At 42.5% G+C, this 16,566-nt stretch overlaps 1 protein-coding gene across 1 annotated transcript in view; it reads left to right on the forward strand.

Moving 5' to 3' along the window:
* The window catches only part of HTT (huntingtin), a 161,906-nt gene that overhangs the window by 61,949 nt on the left and 83,391 nt on the right, over positions 1 to 16,566 (forward strand). The window contains exons 11-19 of the mRNA XM_007456892.1: positions 474 to 678; positions 1,873 to 1,920; positions 4,848 to 4,928; positions 9,565 to 9,917; positions 12,828 to 12,951; positions 13,209 to 13,327; positions 14,999 to 15,110; positions 15,362 to 15,499; positions 16,316 to 16,474. Of these exons, the coding sequence (XP_007456954.1) occupies positions 474 to 678; positions 1,873 to 1,920; positions 4,848 to 4,928; positions 9,565 to 9,917; positions 12,828 to 12,951; positions 13,209 to 13,327; positions 14,999 to 15,110; positions 15,362 to 15,499; positions 16,316 to 16,474 (1,339 nt within the window). The remainder of the gene's footprint in view (positions 1 to 473; positions 679 to 1,872; positions 1,921 to 4,847; positions 4,929 to 9,564; positions 9,918 to 12,827; positions 12,952 to 13,208; positions 13,328 to 14,998; positions 15,111 to 15,361; positions 15,500 to 16,315; positions 16,475 to 16,566) is intronic.

A 16,566-nucleotide genomic window follows, 5' to 3' on the forward strand; every position in this document is an offset into this window, starting at 1 on the left:
GGATAAATACACTATGTTCATATAATGTGATACAGTATTAAAAGCACTAATGAAGTTAATGTCGTGAAGTTTAATGTCGTATTAAAAGCACTAATGAAGTTTAAAGCCCTTTCTCAGTGGCACTCATGGCACTACTTCTTGCTTATTAAGTGTGTGTTCCAGTAGCTGTGCGCTCTGTGTATTTTGGGCTTTTTACTAGTCACCAGTTTAGGGAGCTGGAGCTCTTCATTAGCATGCTTCTGCTTTTCTGGAAGTGCTCTATTTACTTTTAAGGAATTAATGTAACAGTGAAAAACATCCTGGGACTTTAGGAAACAGCATGGAAGCTGTGATCACACTGGTAGAAGGGATAGAGAAGTTTTTAGAGAGTGAAATTAAGGCACAAATTTTCCCGACGTAAGACAAAACAAAAACCTGAAACCTAGGACACATTTTAAAAACCATGGGAATAACGCTGGTGTTTCTGTTTCTAGGTGTACGAATTGACCTTGCATTATACTCAGCACCAAGACCACAATGTTGTGACTGGGGCACTGGAACTCCTGCAGCAGCTCCTCAGAACCCCTCCACCTGAGCTCCTGCGAGCGCTGACCGCAGCGGGCGGCATCAGGCAGCTCACTGCCGCTAAGGATGAGCCCAGTTGCCGAAGTCGTAGCGGAAGTATCGTGGAGCTTATAGGTGAGGCGTTAGGAAGGTGCCTCTTGGAGTCCACCCTGCAGTGTTCTTGGCCCCTCTCCTGACCCTTGTCCGATGCTGTGCTGAGCAACTTAGGAGACTTGCGATGCAGGTGTCGTCCTTATTGTGTAGACGGGGCAGGGCTGAGGTGAGAAGGCTAGGTGGCAGGGTGAGGCCAGCACGTGAAACCTGCCTCCTGCATCTGACTCGGCTGCCTCTGCGCGGCGTTTCATCTGTCGTGAAGTGGAAGCATTCGGGAAGGGATTTCCAGACCCTGTGTCCCTTTGCCAAAGGTGGGCTCTTCAGGTCTTCCTGGAATTCTGGACTCCTTTTCTGCCCTCTGGGCCCTTTTTGCTGTCACGCCCGATTCTAGAAAACCCCTTCTGTTCCTCGTGTCGTGGCGCCTCCTCCGCCCCATCTCTGCTCTTCTTCCCCCCGCTCTTGGGCACTGGGCCCTAATCCCGCCGCAGGATGCTGCTGCAGACCTACCAGTCTAATGTGGAGTTGCCCCTGGGGAGCTGGAAGAGATGGGTCCCTGAGTCGCAGCCTCTAGAACTGGGTCTGGCTCAGAGGCGGAGGCTTCTTTCTGCAGCCTTTGCTGACTGCACTGAGTAGGCCTGGTGCATGGGGTCCGTTTAGTGCAGTGTGGGTGTGGTATGGCCTTTACCCACAGCATCTGCAGACCAGGGAAGGTTGGCGGGAAGTCTGACTGCTGCCTCGTTTGAACACAAGTGTTTGCCTGAGCCATGAGTAGAAAATGTTGATCTGCCTGTCCACTGTCCTTTGTACTGAACAATCCTTTTCTCTGTGGAATGCATGCCTTACAAATAATTGCTGGAAATACTAATTTCTAATGATTGTTTCTAATGAAAATTTGTATTTAATTATTAATTGACCAAATAATCCGAGATTTCTAATGTTTTTAGTTTGACTTTTTAAATGCACTTTGAGCTCTTTTGCATTTTAGGTCATATCTTTAGGACTGTATATTTGAGTGTTAATATAATTTTCACGTTGAAATTAAAATTGTAACATGCGGTTTTCATGTTACAGTGTGGTAGTTAAGCACCACCTGTAGAAATATGTTCACATATTTTCTAGTTTTAAAGTTGAATCAAGCGTAAAGATTTTCTAATTCCTTCTGGATTTTAGCGGCTTGTTACCTTACTTTCATCTGTCATTTTCTGTGATTTACAGCTGGAGGGGGTTCTTCATGCAGCCCTGTCCTTTCAAGAAAACAAAAAGGTGATTATTTCAGAAATGATTCTTATTTTGAATCTTACTGCTTTTTCCATATTTCTGTAACGTAATTGGCTATGCCTATAACTCTTCTCAACAGGGTGATTATATGTATAAGTGTTGCTGGAATCTGATAACCAGGCCTGAATAGTCCTGTAGGATGGCTTTTTAAAGAATAAATAATTAATTAATTTATGGCTGCATTGGGTCTTCGTTGCTGTGCGTGGGCTTTCTCTAGTTGCGGCGAGCGGGGGCTACCCTTTGTTGCAGCGAGTGGGCTTCTCATTGCGGTGGCTTCTCCTGTTGCGGAGCACAGGCTCTAGGTGTGCGGGCTTCAATAGTTGTGGCTTGCGGGCTCTAGAGCGCAGGCTCAGTAGTTGTGGCGCACGGGCTTTGTTGCTCTGCATCGTGTGGGATCTTCCCGGACCAGGGCTTGAACGCGTGTCCCCTGCATTAGCAGGTGGATTCTTAACCACTGTGCCACCAGGGAAGTCCCTAGGATGGGTTTTAAAAGTTGCTTGTGTATCAGAATTGGTTTGTCATATATTTCCTTTTTTTTTTTTGGTTGTACCACGTGGCTTATGGGATTTTAGTTCCCTGACCAGGGATTAAACCCGGGGCCCCGGCAATGAGAGCACCGTATCCTAACCTCTGGCCCACCACAGAATTCCCTGTCATAAATTTCTAATGCTTTAGGCCAGGGGTCAGCAAGTGTTTTCTGTAAAGGGCCAGGTGGTACACATTTTAGCCTGTGGCCCTTACTGTCTCTTTTGCAATGATTCAACTCGGTCCTGTGGCAGGAAGGCAGCCATAGACAATACTAAGCTAATGGGTGCAACTTCATTCCAGTACAGCTTTATTTTACAGAACTGGGTGAGCTGGAGTTGGCCTTCTCCTGCTTTAGGGAATGTTATGTTTATAAAGGTAACTCATCTTCCCAATGAGTTTTGTTTAGTATTAGGAATAGTGTTTGGTTAATTGTTTGGTGAATTGGGGCCTGGTTGTCATTTTTCAGACATATTTAGCTTTGTACATACCTAAGTTTCTGATACAGTTTGTTTATTTTTATTTAATCAAAGTGTGTCTGACATGGTCTGATACCTTTGGTACAGGTCATCACTTATAGCACCAATTATGTTCTGTTGCAGTCTAGATTTCCATAGGAAAGAATTGCTGTTGTTTTCTATTTTGAAATCCTAAAAGACTTATACCGTTTTTGGGTTTTTATTTTTGAGGTATAATTGACATATAACAACTAATCTTTTACATACAACATACTAATCTTTTTTGTGTGTCATGTGTTGAGTATTTAATTGAGAGCCTAATGCCTAATACTATTTGTAGTATTGAATGGGATCTTAACAGGAATAATATTCTAGCCTTAACTGGATTAAGTAAGCATTTCCTAGAGGTACTTAGAATTAATAATATTTGGGCCATTGTAGTGTGGGATACTTAGTCAAGTTTGGGATTTTGGTGAAAACACTGAGATTGCTTGAAAACTGAAAGGGTTCCAGGAAAAGCTAGCCTTTCTATTCTTGAACTAGGAAGAGATTTTCAGGCATGTGACTAGATTGCTCTGGCACTTGCCTTGTTTGTTTCTCGGTCACTTTTTCTGATGATGATAAGATGACTCGTTGACTGGTAGAGATGTATTTTGTTTTCTTGGGGCTAGGACATGCGATTTGTCCTCAATCTCTTTTTTGTTTTTCAAGTGTTTTGTTGTTGTTGTTTTTATTTAGAGCTGCAGTTTTCACAGTTTCCTGTCATAGCTGCAGAACTCTTTTTTTCAAGTGAAATCTGCCAGTACATAGGAGAGAGAAAAACAGAGTTGTTGTTGTTGAATGTAAGGGTGAGGGCTGGGGGTTGTGGCCTGGCATCTTGGCAGCAGCCTGGCCCTTGCCCCCTCTTCGGGAGAACTCCTTGGAACATTCCAGATTTGCAAACTACTGTTTCCAGAGACAGAGACTGATTTCATTAACTCTGAATTCACAGGTTGGAATGTTATTTGCTTTCTCAAGGTAAATCACTTGTTCTGTAATAAAGGACCCTGTTATTTAGTAGATAAGCCAAGTTGCTGTGTTAGTTTCATCTAGATTTTGAGTTTCCTTTGCTTTTTTCTGGGGTGGGGGGAGGGCTTTAATGTCATATCAGTGTAGATTTATGGAAGTTATCACCCCTATGACTTAATCTTTGAAGAGCAGTGAAATCAGAAATTGGAACTTACCAGTAATTATATTGATAGTGTTGGTTAATGACATTTATATGTAATATAACCAGAATGATTTAATGATCCCAGTTAAATCATGTTAAGACTTTTGTTTTCTTTTTTCTTATTAATATAATTTAGAAACCATGAACTGTGAAATGTATTTTTAGGATTTTGCAAAAGGTGAAATATTATTCCATCCTCACAGATCATAACAGTACCTGAGTACTGATTATCAATGATAGAAATCTAGCAGATTAAAAGATAATAAAATAAAAGTGACTTTTAGCTATAAAAGTTTTATATATAAGTTTTGATGTGCCATTGGAGATATGACATGAATATTCCAAAGGCTAATAGAATTGGTTCTAGCCATAACTTACCATTTTTAAGATTAAATAGTAATATAAATTATTTAACATTAACAGTAGTCTAAGTCAATAAATATTAATTATTAAAGTACTTTGTAGTACAGATTGAGAATCGTTGCTTTTAATTCTTTTTCCATATAGGTTTATTGACTTTGATAATACTCTAAGTATGATATCTCTGCATTTTTTGTGTTTCACACTCTAGAGGTATAAAGGAACTTATATATAATGATGGACTGAGAGCAGGAATTAAATATGCTTACGATATTCCTCTTGGAATGTACATTTATTTGATTTTCAAAGTTCGTCCTTTTAGCAAAGCTTAAAAGGACTCTCGCTACATCATTTCCTAGGGAAAGTGCTCTTTGGAGAAGCAGCAGCCTTGGAGGATGACTCTGAGTCAAGGTCAGATGGCAGCAGCCCCACCTTTTCAGGTAGCTCTCTCGGAGTGGCCGTGGTGTCCTCCTTGCTCTCCCCTGCTGCGCCCACCTCCTCCCCTCCCCTGCACCTCCATGGATCTTGCTCCTGGGAGGCAGCAGTGAAGCCAGCTCGCTCAAATGGTGGATGATTCAGGAGTCTTTTATAGTGTTCACTTTGAAATGTGTGTGTTTTCTTGCATCAAGTGTTTGCTGTTTTCCCTGGTTTAAGCTGTTTTAAAATTAGGTTTGTACTCCCGGAGTATAAGTCTTTTGGAGAAGAGGATGGTGGGTGAATTGCATGGGTTGTGAGGGGGAAGATGGGGTTAAAAATTGTCTGAGGCTCTGAACCAGAAAGAAATAGAAAATATGAACAGACCGATTATCAGTATTGAAATTGAATCAGTAATTTAATAACTCCCAAGAAACAAAAGTCCAGGACCAGATGGCTTCACAGGTGAATTCTACCAGACATTTAGAGAAGAGTTAACACCTATCCTTGTGAAACTCTTCCAAAAAATTGCAGAGGAAGGAACACTTCTAAACTCATTCTATGAGGCCACTGTCACCTTGATACTGAAACCAGACAAAGATATCACAAAAAAAGAAAATTACAGGCCAGTATCATTGACGAACATAGATGTAGTCAAATAGGATTTATCCCAGGGATGCAAGGATTTTTGAGTATCCACAAATCAGTCAATGTGATAGACCACGTCAACAAACTGAAGAATAAAAACCATACGATCATCTCAATAGATGCAGAAAAAGCTTTTGAAAAAATTCAACATCCATTTATGATAAAAACTCCAGAAAGTGGGCATAGAGGGAACATACCTCAACATAATAAGGGCTATATATGACAAACGCACAGCCAACATCATACTCAATGGTTAAAAGTTGAAAGCATTCCATCTAAGATCAGGAACAAGACAAGGATGCCCAATCTCGCCACTTTTATTCAACATAGTTTTGGAAGTCCTAGCCACGGCAATCAGAGAAGAAAAAGAAATAAAAAGAGTCCAAGCTGGAAAGGAAGAAGTAAAACTGTCAGTGTTTGCAGATGATACTATACATAAAAAATCCTAAAGATGCCACCGGAAAACTACAAGAGCTCATCAATGAATTTGGTAAAGTTGCAGGATACAAAATTAATATACAGAATTAATATACACTAACAATAAAATGTCAGAAAGAGAAATTAAGGAAAGAATCCCATTTAGCATCTCATCAAAAAAAGGAAAACAAAAACCTAGGAATAAACCTACCTAAGGAGGCAAAAGACCTATACTCCAAAAACTATAAGACACTGATGAAAGAAATTGAAGACAACATAAACAGATGTAAAGATATACTGTGATCTTGGATTGGAAGAATCAATATTGTTAAAATGACCATACCCCCAAGGCAATCTACAGATTCATTGCAATCCCTATCAAATTACCAGTGGCATTTTTCACAGAACTGGAACAAAAATTTTTTTTAATTTGTATGGAAACACAAAAGACCCTGAATAGTCAAAACAATCTTGAAAAAGAAGAATGGAGCTGGAAGAATCACTCCCTGACTTCAGACTCTACTACAAAGCTACACTAATTAAAACAGTATGGTACTGGCACAAAAACAGAAACATAGATCAGTGCAACAGGCTAGAAAGCCCAGAAATAAACCCACACACTTATGGTCAATTAATCTACAACATATGAGGCAAGACTATACAATGGAGGAAAGACAGTCTCTTCAATAAAGTGGTGCTGGGAACACTGGACAGCTGGATGTAAAAGAAGGAAATTAGAACATTCTCTAAACCATATACGAAAATAAACTAAAAATGGATTGAAGACCTAAATGTAAGAACAGATACTACAAAACTCCTAGAGGAAAACATAGGCAGAATACCCTTTGACATAAGTCACAGCAGTGTTTTTCTGGGTCTGTTTCCTAGAGTAATGGAATTAAAAGCTTTTGCACAGCAAAGGAAACCATAAAGAAAATGAAAAGACAACCTACAGAATGGGAGAAAATATTTGCAAGTGACGAGACCGACAAGAGATTAATTTCCAAAATATACAAACAGCTCATACAGCTTCATGTAAAAAAATATACAACCCAATCAAAAAATGGGCAGAGACCTAAATAGACATTTCTCCAAAGAAGACATAGAGATAGCCAACAGGTACATGAAAAGATATTCATTATCACTAATTATTAGAGAAATGCAAATCAAAACTACAATGAGGTACCACCTCACACCAGTCAGAATGGCCATCATCAAAAAGTCTACAAATAATAAATGCTGGAGAGGGTGTGGAGAAAAGAGATCCCTCCTACACTGTGGGTGGGAATGTAAATTGGTCGAGCCACTACGGAAAAGTGGAAGTGTGGAAGTTCCTTAAAAAACTGAGCTACTATATGATCTAGCAATCTCACTCCTGGGCATATATCCAGAGAAAAACATGGTTTGAAAGGATACACGCACCCACATGTTCACTGCAGCACTACTCACAATAACCAAAACGTGGAAACAACCTAAATGCCCATCGACAGAAATGCTTAAAGAAGATGTGGTACATATATGCGATGGAATACTATTCAGCCGTAAAAAAGAATGAAATAATGACATTTGCAGCAACATGGATGGACCTAGAGATTATCATACTAAGTGAAGTAAGTCAGACGGAGAAAGACAAATATCGTATGTTAGCACTTATATGTGGAATCTTAAAAAGATGATACAAATGAACTCGTTTACAAAACAGAAACAGATTCACAGACAAAGAAAACAAACTTATGGTTACCAAAGGGGAAAGAGCAGGAGAGGGATAAACTGGGAATTTGGGTTTAACAGATATACACACTATTATATATAAAATAGATAAACAAGGACCTACTGTATAGCACAGGGAACTATATTCAATGTCTTGTAAAAACCTATAATGGAAAAGAATCTGTAAATATATATATATATATATATACGCATGTAGGCGAATCACTGCTGTACACCTGAAACATTGTAAATCAACTATACCTCAATTAAAAAAAATTGTCTGAGGATAATTTAACTTGAAAGAAATTTACATTTGTTTACAAATAGTTATCTAAGCTCTTTATTCGTCTTGTGAAAGATGAGTATTTAGTAAGATACTAATAATTGGATGAAATGAGAGTGGTTTGGGTTGTATAACCCTGTGCAAAATAATATTTTTAGATAACTGAAAATGAGGCTGAAATACTGGGGAAGGAAAATCTGAATAATTTCAGTGGTGATTACTTACTGATTGATTTAGTCTACAAAATAGAAATTGATTTTTTAACTTACAAAAATAAAGTTAAAACAACAAAAAACTTACAGCTATACACAACATTATAAAGCCCAAGTGCTCATTGACCCACTGGCCTACAGGAGTGACACTGCTAACAGCTTGGTGTAGATTTTTATGTAGTGGTAGTATATTTATTTATTTATTTATTTATTTATTTGTAAATAAATAATTTCATTTATTTGGTTGCACCGGGTCTTAGTTGCAGCAGGTGGGCTCCTTAGTGGCAGCTTGCCAGCTCCTTAGTTGTGGCATATGAACTCTTAGTTGAGGCATGCATGTGGGATCTAGTTCCCTGATCAGGGATCAAACCCAAGCCCCCTGCACTGGGAGTGCAGAGTCTTAACCACTGTGCTACCGGGGAAGTCCCCATAATGGTGTTGTTTTGTTTTGTTTTGTTTCTAACGGGAATTTAAAAACTAAAATAGGAAAATGTGAAACTTTATGCTACCAGAGAGTAGGACTGGCTTAGAGGTCTTGAACGGGGTCTGGGAAGAAGGAAAGCCCACCTCCAAGAGCACTGCTTGCTTAGAGCTCCAGGCATTTGGTTTTTTGTTTTTGTTTTTGTTTTTTTAAATAAATTTATTTATCTTTGGCTGCGTTGGGTCTTTGTTGCTGTGCGTGGGCTTTCTCTGGTTGCGGTGAGCGGGGGCTACTCTTAGCTGCTGTGCGCGCGCTTCTCATTGCAGTGGCTTGTCTTGTTGTGGAGCACGGGCCCTAGGCACGCAGGCTTCAGTAGTTGTGGCTCTTGGGCTCTAGAGCGCAGGCTCAGTAGTTGTGGCGCACGGACTTAGTTGCTACGTGGCATGTGGGATCTTCCCGGATCAGGGCATGAACCCTGTCCCCTGCATCGGCAGGCGGACTCTCAACTACTGCACCACCAGGGAAGCCCTGCTCCGGGCATTTGTGACCACCCAGCCTGTGCCCCTGACCAGGCTGCCTAGGAATCGCCCAAGTCTTGTCGCTGCTCCACGCTCAGGCTGGACCAGTTGCTTAAGAACTAGAGGTGGTAATGTTTCTGGGCAGGGTTCAGGTTTTGCACTGAAATGCCATTTGAGAATATTCACAGCACTTAAAAAATATCTACTTGTGATCCTTATTTTATCAATACCGTAATATAGTAAAAGGTAAGTAAATAATACAGTAAACATGTTTGAAGGATGCACTGTTGTCTTGCTTTTGAAATTGAGTAGTTCATATTTTCACTGTATTTCAGGGATTCTTGCAGTTAAAACATTTGCTGATAGTGAATTTTGGGGTATTTTGCAAATATTTGGTCCCATATTGAATGCTTTTCCTGACCCTTTGAAGAATGAGTGTTTCTTTGTCTTCAGCCTCAGTCAAGGGTGAGATTGGTGGTGAGCTGGCTGCCTCTTCTGGGGTCTCCACTCCTGGCTTAGCTGCCGACTCTGTGGGTCACGACATCATCACTGAGCAGCCCCGCTCACAGCACACACTTCAGACGGACTCGGTGGATCTGACCGGCTGTGACTTGACGAGCGGTGCCACTGATGGGGACGAGGAGGACATCTTGAGCCACAGCTCCAGCCAAATGAGCGCCATCCCGTCTGACCCTGCCATGGACCTGAACGATGGGACCCAGGCCTCCTCTCCCATCAGTGACAGCTCCCAGACCACCACCGAGGGGCCCGATTCAGCCGTGACCCCTTCCGACAGTTCTGAAATTGTGAGTGGTTGGAGGGGGCAGCCCAGTTTCTTCAGAGGGGCCTTCCCTGGAGGCCCAGACCTGGACCCTCCTGCTGGTTCACTCCATTCATCTGACCCACTGATAATAGTGTAGAGGTCACCAGCTCAGATCCTTAACAGGCAGCTCGGCCCCATCTGAGTCCTTCACTGAAGGAAACAGCCCAGTGTCTTTTGTGTCGAACGTGGAGGTCAATTAAAAGTGCATTAAAAATTTCTTAATATCTTGTTGGGCACAGGTTAAGTCATTATTTTGAAAGTCCTTGAGGAGCCTGTTATTAACAGATCTGTGGTCTTAATGCAGTATGATTAATAACATTAATACTGTGCATTATTTTAACACTTTTTGACTTTTCAAAACCTTTTACAACATATCCCATCTTGAGCATGGATCTGAGGGCCTCTTTGAGTTAGTGGACAAGAAACACCTCAAGACTGGTCTAAAGTTTGGTACAGGTATATACCAAATTTTACAGCCCCATTTTATCGAAACAGTTTGTACTATTAATTGTTCTGCTACTATTGAATGTATTTTATTAAGAATATATACATATATATTTTTTACTTAAATGAATACAGAAACTGTGCGTTACAAATCATGAGCTAAAGCACTGGCAGCTCTCCACTTGTCATGTGGATGTGGTTCCGAATGGCCGGGTGGATTGCCACTTACTCGTCTGGAGAAGTGGGCTCACGGTTGGGGTTTTTAACTAGAAGACCTGGAGGAGGATAGGACAGATAATGGGAATGGTGGGAAATGATTTTAAGTCAGGAAAGGGTGAAGAGTGCTAACCAGTAGGCCGGGAGAAGAGAAGGTTGGGAACGTGCTGGGCTCAGTAGCACGTTAAGTGTGCGGAGGCAGTTTCTGTTGTTTGCTTATTGCACCAGCTTTCATCTTGCCTTTTTACAGTAGATAATTTCTGGGCAGGTTTGCTAGAAGTAGGACTGAATGACCATAGGAGGTTGTGAAAGCATCCCGTCTGGGAGTGCTACAGCAGCTGTATGTTGTGTGGTAGGGCTGGGCCAGGGACCCACGCCGGGCTGTAGCCTGTAGGGAACTAAACCTCTTCCCTTGATGCTTCTCACACTGGCAGAGTTCTTTCTGATTTATGAGGTGCTTCCATGTCCTTTATTTAGTCATTAGTTATTTGCTGAACAAATGTACTGAGCATCTTTTATGTTCCAGGGATTGTCCTGCAAGCCGCAGATGAGGTAGAGGGCACAACATACAAAACTGCTCACACAAAGCTAATCTATATTTTTAAAATTTAATTAATTAATTAATTTATTTATTTTTGGCTGTGTTGGGTCTTCGTTTCCGTGCAAGGGCTTTCTCTAGTTGTGGCGAGTGGGGGCCACTCTTCATCGCGGTGCGCAGGCCTCTCACTGCTGTGGCCTCTCTTATTGCGGAGCACAAGCTCCAGACGCGCAGGCTCAGTAGTTGTGGCTCACGGGCCTGGTTGCTCCGCAGCATGTGGGATCTTCCCAGACCAGGGCTCGAACCCGTGTCCCCTGCATTGGCAGGCAGATTCTCAACCGCTGCGCCACCAGGGAAGCCCAAAGCTAATATTTTAGAGTGGGAGTCCTCAAACTCTTCCCATTTAGGGCCAGATAATAAGTATCTTTGGCTTTGTGAACCATGTGACCTGTGTTGTATACTCATCTGTGCTGTTGAAGTGCCAGAGCAGCCGTAAATATGTAAATGAATGAGCATGACTGTGTTCCAATAAAACTTTATTTACAAAAACAGCTGGTGGGCCAGGTTTGGCACACCGAAGAAGATGTAGTTTGCCTGCCTCTGTTCTAGAGGGTGTGCCTGTGTGTGGGTGGGGCAGATGATGAGCCAGTAATCAACAGGTAAATAAACACATAGTCAGATAGCAATAAGTGCCATAGAGAAAAATAAGCCAACTGTAGGGGGTCGGGATTGTCCTCATGAGATAGCCCAGTGTGGGGCTTGTCTTGGAGGGAGCCCACCACGATGAGAATTCTGGCTCGGCCATTTACTAGCTGTGTAGCCTAGCACAGTTATGGCCCTTCTTGCCTCAGTTTTCTTATCCACGAAATGAAGATGATGACAGTACTTATGTTAAGACTTACGAGGATAAGGGAAATAATACATGTAATTACTTTTGAGCCTGCCTGGGGTGTAGTATGATATTCAAAAAATGTTGTCTTTTATTGTGGTGAAACTTCTCATTTTAACCTGTATGGGTTCTTTTTTTTTAAACAGTCTGGAGAGTGGAGGAAATCATTTCTTTCTTGGTTGTTTTTGAGCAAGTAGCTCAGTTTCTTTTTAATTTAATTGGAGGGATTTGGGATGATTTTTTAAATGGTATAGAATTTATTTCAGTAATAATTTAACTTGCATACTGAAGGTACCTCACTCAGTTTTTCAGGTCAGTTACAATTGGATGTGAAAAATTTTGCTGTATGAAATCATAACCCACATATATGGCTAAATATATGAAATATTGCACCCAAAACTTAGTTGGGTCATTTCTAGCAGTTTAGGGGATAACCTACTGGTAGACTTTTGTCTAAAAGATTTTTCCTCATTTTTGACTTACTGTAAAATTTGCTTGTGAACACAAAGACTTTTGTTTGGATTTTTTTCTTTTTGTAATCAAAAAGAGAAATGTTCAGATTGGGATTGTTTTGGAATTTTTAGAGTTACAAAAGCTTTTTATAATGTAGCAGTAATGCGTGGTCAGTCAGCTCTTGATAATGTACACGCACGCACCCATGTGTACTTGAAGAAGTGACCTTCGTGTTGGCATGTGAGATGTGGTCCGTGTTATTTGTGGGGTTTTGCCGTTGCCTTCCACGTTGGAGGGCTTGCCCCTCGGTGGTCGCACTTCAGAACCCTCATAGCCCCTCTTGAACTGTTTAGGTATTAGATGGTGCCGACAGCCAGTACCCAGGGATGCAGGCGGGGCAGCCCCAGGACGAGGACGAGGATGCTGCTGTGGTTCTTCCTGATGAAGACGCGGAGGCTTTCAGAAACTCTTCCATCGGTACGTTGACTTCAGGCCATGTACCACAGAGCGGCCTTGTCTTCAATCCTGACCTCTTATATCTCAGCTTCTGAGAAGAAATCTTCTGGTGTCTTTGTTTCCTGAGGTGTAAATAGAAAATGAGGAAAATCAATTGAGAAGTTATTATCCTTTTTTTGATCTAAATCCTGTGGTTTCATATTGACTTTGTGTAAATATGTGTATTTGTGTTTTAATTGGAAACTTGTCACTTAACCTCTCTTTCTCTGATTTTGAAGCCCTTCAACAAACACATTTGTTGAAAAGCATGGGCCACAGCAGGCAGCCCTCTGACAGCAGTATAGATAAATTTGTCTCAAGAGATGAAGCTGCTGAGCCAGGAGATCCAGAAGACAAGGTGAGACCCTTAGGCCCGAGCCTGCTCAGCATCCCGAGCTCCCGTGAGTGTTCGGCAGCGCCCTGGCTGCTGCCTGTCCACCGAGCTCTTGGCTTTCCCGTCGCTGAGCTTTTGCTCAGCTGTTTCCCCTTCGCATATTGACCTCTTCCCGGGTCTGCTCTGCTTTTCTACCTCTCCAGGTGTGAGCGCGTCCTCGCCATCTGGTGGTCACGTATGGCCTTGCAACATTCTTGGTTTTGTTCCATTGAATTGATTTGTTTGTTTGTTTATTTATTGTGGTAGAATACTCATAACATAAAATTTACCGTCGTAACCATTTTTAAGTGTACAGTTCAGTGGTATTAAGTGCATTCACACTGTTGTGCAGCCATCACCACCATCCGTCCACAGAACTTTTCTCATCTTCCCAAACTGGAACTCTGTCCCTGTTAAACACAAACCTCCCGTTCCCCCGGCCCTCAGCCCCTCTCACCCACCATTCTGCTTTCTGTCTCTATGGATTTGGTGACTCTAGGGACCTCATATACGTGGAATCATGCGGGATTTGTCCTTTTGTGACCGGCTTGTTTCACTCAGCAGAATGTCCTCAAGGTTCATTCGTGTTGTAGCCGGTGTCAGAACATGTTTACTACATTTTGCTTTTCTCCTACATTTTGCTTTTCTCCTCATCTCTTGATGGACACTTGGGTTACTTCCACATTTTGTCTGTTGTAAATAATGCTGTTCTCAGTGAGTGTACAAATACCTCTTCAAGACCCCGACCCTGATTTCATTTCTTCAGCGTATGTATCAGAAGTGGAATTGCTGGATCATGTGATAGTTCTGTTTTTAATTTTTTGAGGAAACACTGTACTGCTTTCCACAGCAGCTGCACCATTTTACATTCCTACCCACAGTGCACCAGCGTTCCATTTTCTCCACATCTCCACCAGCACTTGCTATTTTCTGATTTTTTTTGAGTGGCCATCACTCTGGGTGTGAAGTGGTGTATCAGTGTGGTTTTGATTTGAATTTCCCTGATGATTAGTGATGTTGAGCATCTTTTCATGGGTTTATTGGCCATTCATATGCCTTCTTTGGAAAATGTCTATTCAAGTCCTTTGTCCATTTTTTAATCAGGTTATTTGGGTTTTTTTGTTGCTGCTCAATTGTCCATTGAGCTATTTTACGATGACCTCTTCTGCTTACCTTTTCCATGTAAGTGTCCTGTATTCCCAGTTAATTTTAGATTCCTTGAGGCCAAGAAGTATTGTTTCATACTTAGTCCCTCCATGATGCTCAGTCACTGTAGCGACCTCGGCTGTTCCTTCCGGGCCCCCTCGCACCAGGCCCACCCCTTGCAGCTTTGGGCTCCCCCAGGCTCTTTCCTGTGCCCGAGGAGCTTCCCCCGGATGCCAGGTCTCAGCTGCCCTCCTGTGTGGCTCCCTCCCTGCACGTTGGGCTCATCCCTGCCACAGCCCACAGGGCCCCGGGTCAGGACTCCCTCTGGCTGGTCTGATTCTGCTCTGCCGTGGCCCGTGAGGTTGGCCACCTGTGGGTGAAGGTAGGCGTCTCTGAATCCCAAGCGCCTGGCACAGCTGCTGTTCTGGAACTATTTGTTGGATGAACTAACGAATCAATGGGTGGGTTCCATGATTATAAGACAAACAAGTGTCAGTTTTTTTGTTCCAGCCCTGCCGGATCAAAGGCGACATTGGCCAGTCCAGTGATGAAGATTCTGCTCCTCTTGTCCATTGTGTCCGCCTTCTGTCCGCTTCATTTTTGCTAACTGGGGAAAAACACGGTAAGTGTAGAAAGGCAGGTGCAGAGTTGAAGGGAATGACTTTAGGTTTCAGAGGTCATCTTGGGAACGAGCTTTGTGCCTGTTTGCAGCAGACAGAGTAGAATCTGGGGATGAGCTTTGGTTTTCACTGACCGGTGGGGGAGGGAGGGGAAGACGGGAGCAGCTGGTTTAGTGGGTCTAGTTTTGTGTATTTGGAAGCTAGATATGTGCTGCTTTGAAGCTGAAGGTGACCCAGGTGTATTTGTTTGCAGCCTTGGTTCCGGATAGGGATGTGAGGGTCAGCGTGAAGGCACTGGCGCTCAGCTGTGTTGGAGCTGCTGTGGCCCTTCACCCTGAATCTTTCTTCGTCAGACTTTACAGAGCACCGCTTGACACTATGGAATACCCTGGTACGTTCAAAGTTTGTATCCTATTCCTCACGTTCAGTCATTATTTTGAAAACTATTTCAAACCGTCTTGACTATTTTAGTTTTAGAGCACTAAGTTTTCTTAGCTAATTTGCGGCATTTGAGGTGTGTTCTCCATGAAACACATAAATAGTCATGTTTTTAGCTTCCTGGACCCCCTATAGATGCAGTGTTTAGTTGAAACACATACAACAAAGCAATAGAAATCTGGGAACGTCAGAGCTGATTTGCATATGAGTTGGATTTATACCAAAAGCACAAATTGTATATAATCAAAATTGCTTTGGGCCACACCACCCAGGCCAGGTGTTCACACTGAGAGCCAGTGGGCACCGAGACCAGCTGGGGCAGCAGCAAGCCAGTCTCCTGTCATGCGTGTTCTGGGGCGTATTCTCACGATGGGGTGAATGGTGGGAAGACTCACTCTCCTAAAGTTATCCTCCCGCCTGCTCTCTGTCTTTCCTTGGGCAAGGGGACAACCCATGCTTTTGAATTTATATTAGGTAAGTATGGACAAGTTTGAGGTTCTCTAATAATTTTTTGAGATGAAACCTTGGAATTTTGATTATTGGCTGACAACCTGGAATTATAATCCAGAAAATCTATTGTGTTGAAGGATGAATATAGAATCTTTAAACCCCGAAACGTTTTTACCACTGATGGTTATTATATTCAAGTCTTTTCTAGATTAGGATCACTGCCTCGCCCTCTTTTTCTTTCCTGAGAATTCAGCCTTTGCCCTGAGTTAGAAAGTTGACGGTAGGGACTTGTACAGTGGCTGGCTGTCTCTCTCCACAGAGGAGCAGTACGTGTCAGACATCTTGAACTACATCGACCATGGGGACCCACAGGTCAGAGGAGCCACAGCTATCCTCTGTGGGACCCTTGTCTCCTCCATCCTCAGCAGGTCCCGCTTCCACGTGGGAGACTGGATGGGCACCGTCAGAACTCTGACAGGTAACGTCGAGTGTTCAGTTTTCAGTGTTGTCTCTTCCAGATGGCATTCTCATGTTCAGGTTCACATGAAGGTGTTTGTTCCTTGCTCTTCC

Source organism: Lipotes vexillifer, unplaced genomic scaffold (genome assembly GCF_000442215.2).
Source record: "Lipotes vexillifer unplaced genomic scaffold, Lipotes_vexillifer_v1.1 scaffold63, whole genome shotgun sequence".
In the NCBI taxonomy this organism is placed as follows: Eukaryota; Metazoa; Chordata; class Mammalia; order Artiodactyla; family Lipotidae; genus Lipotes; species Lipotes vexillifer.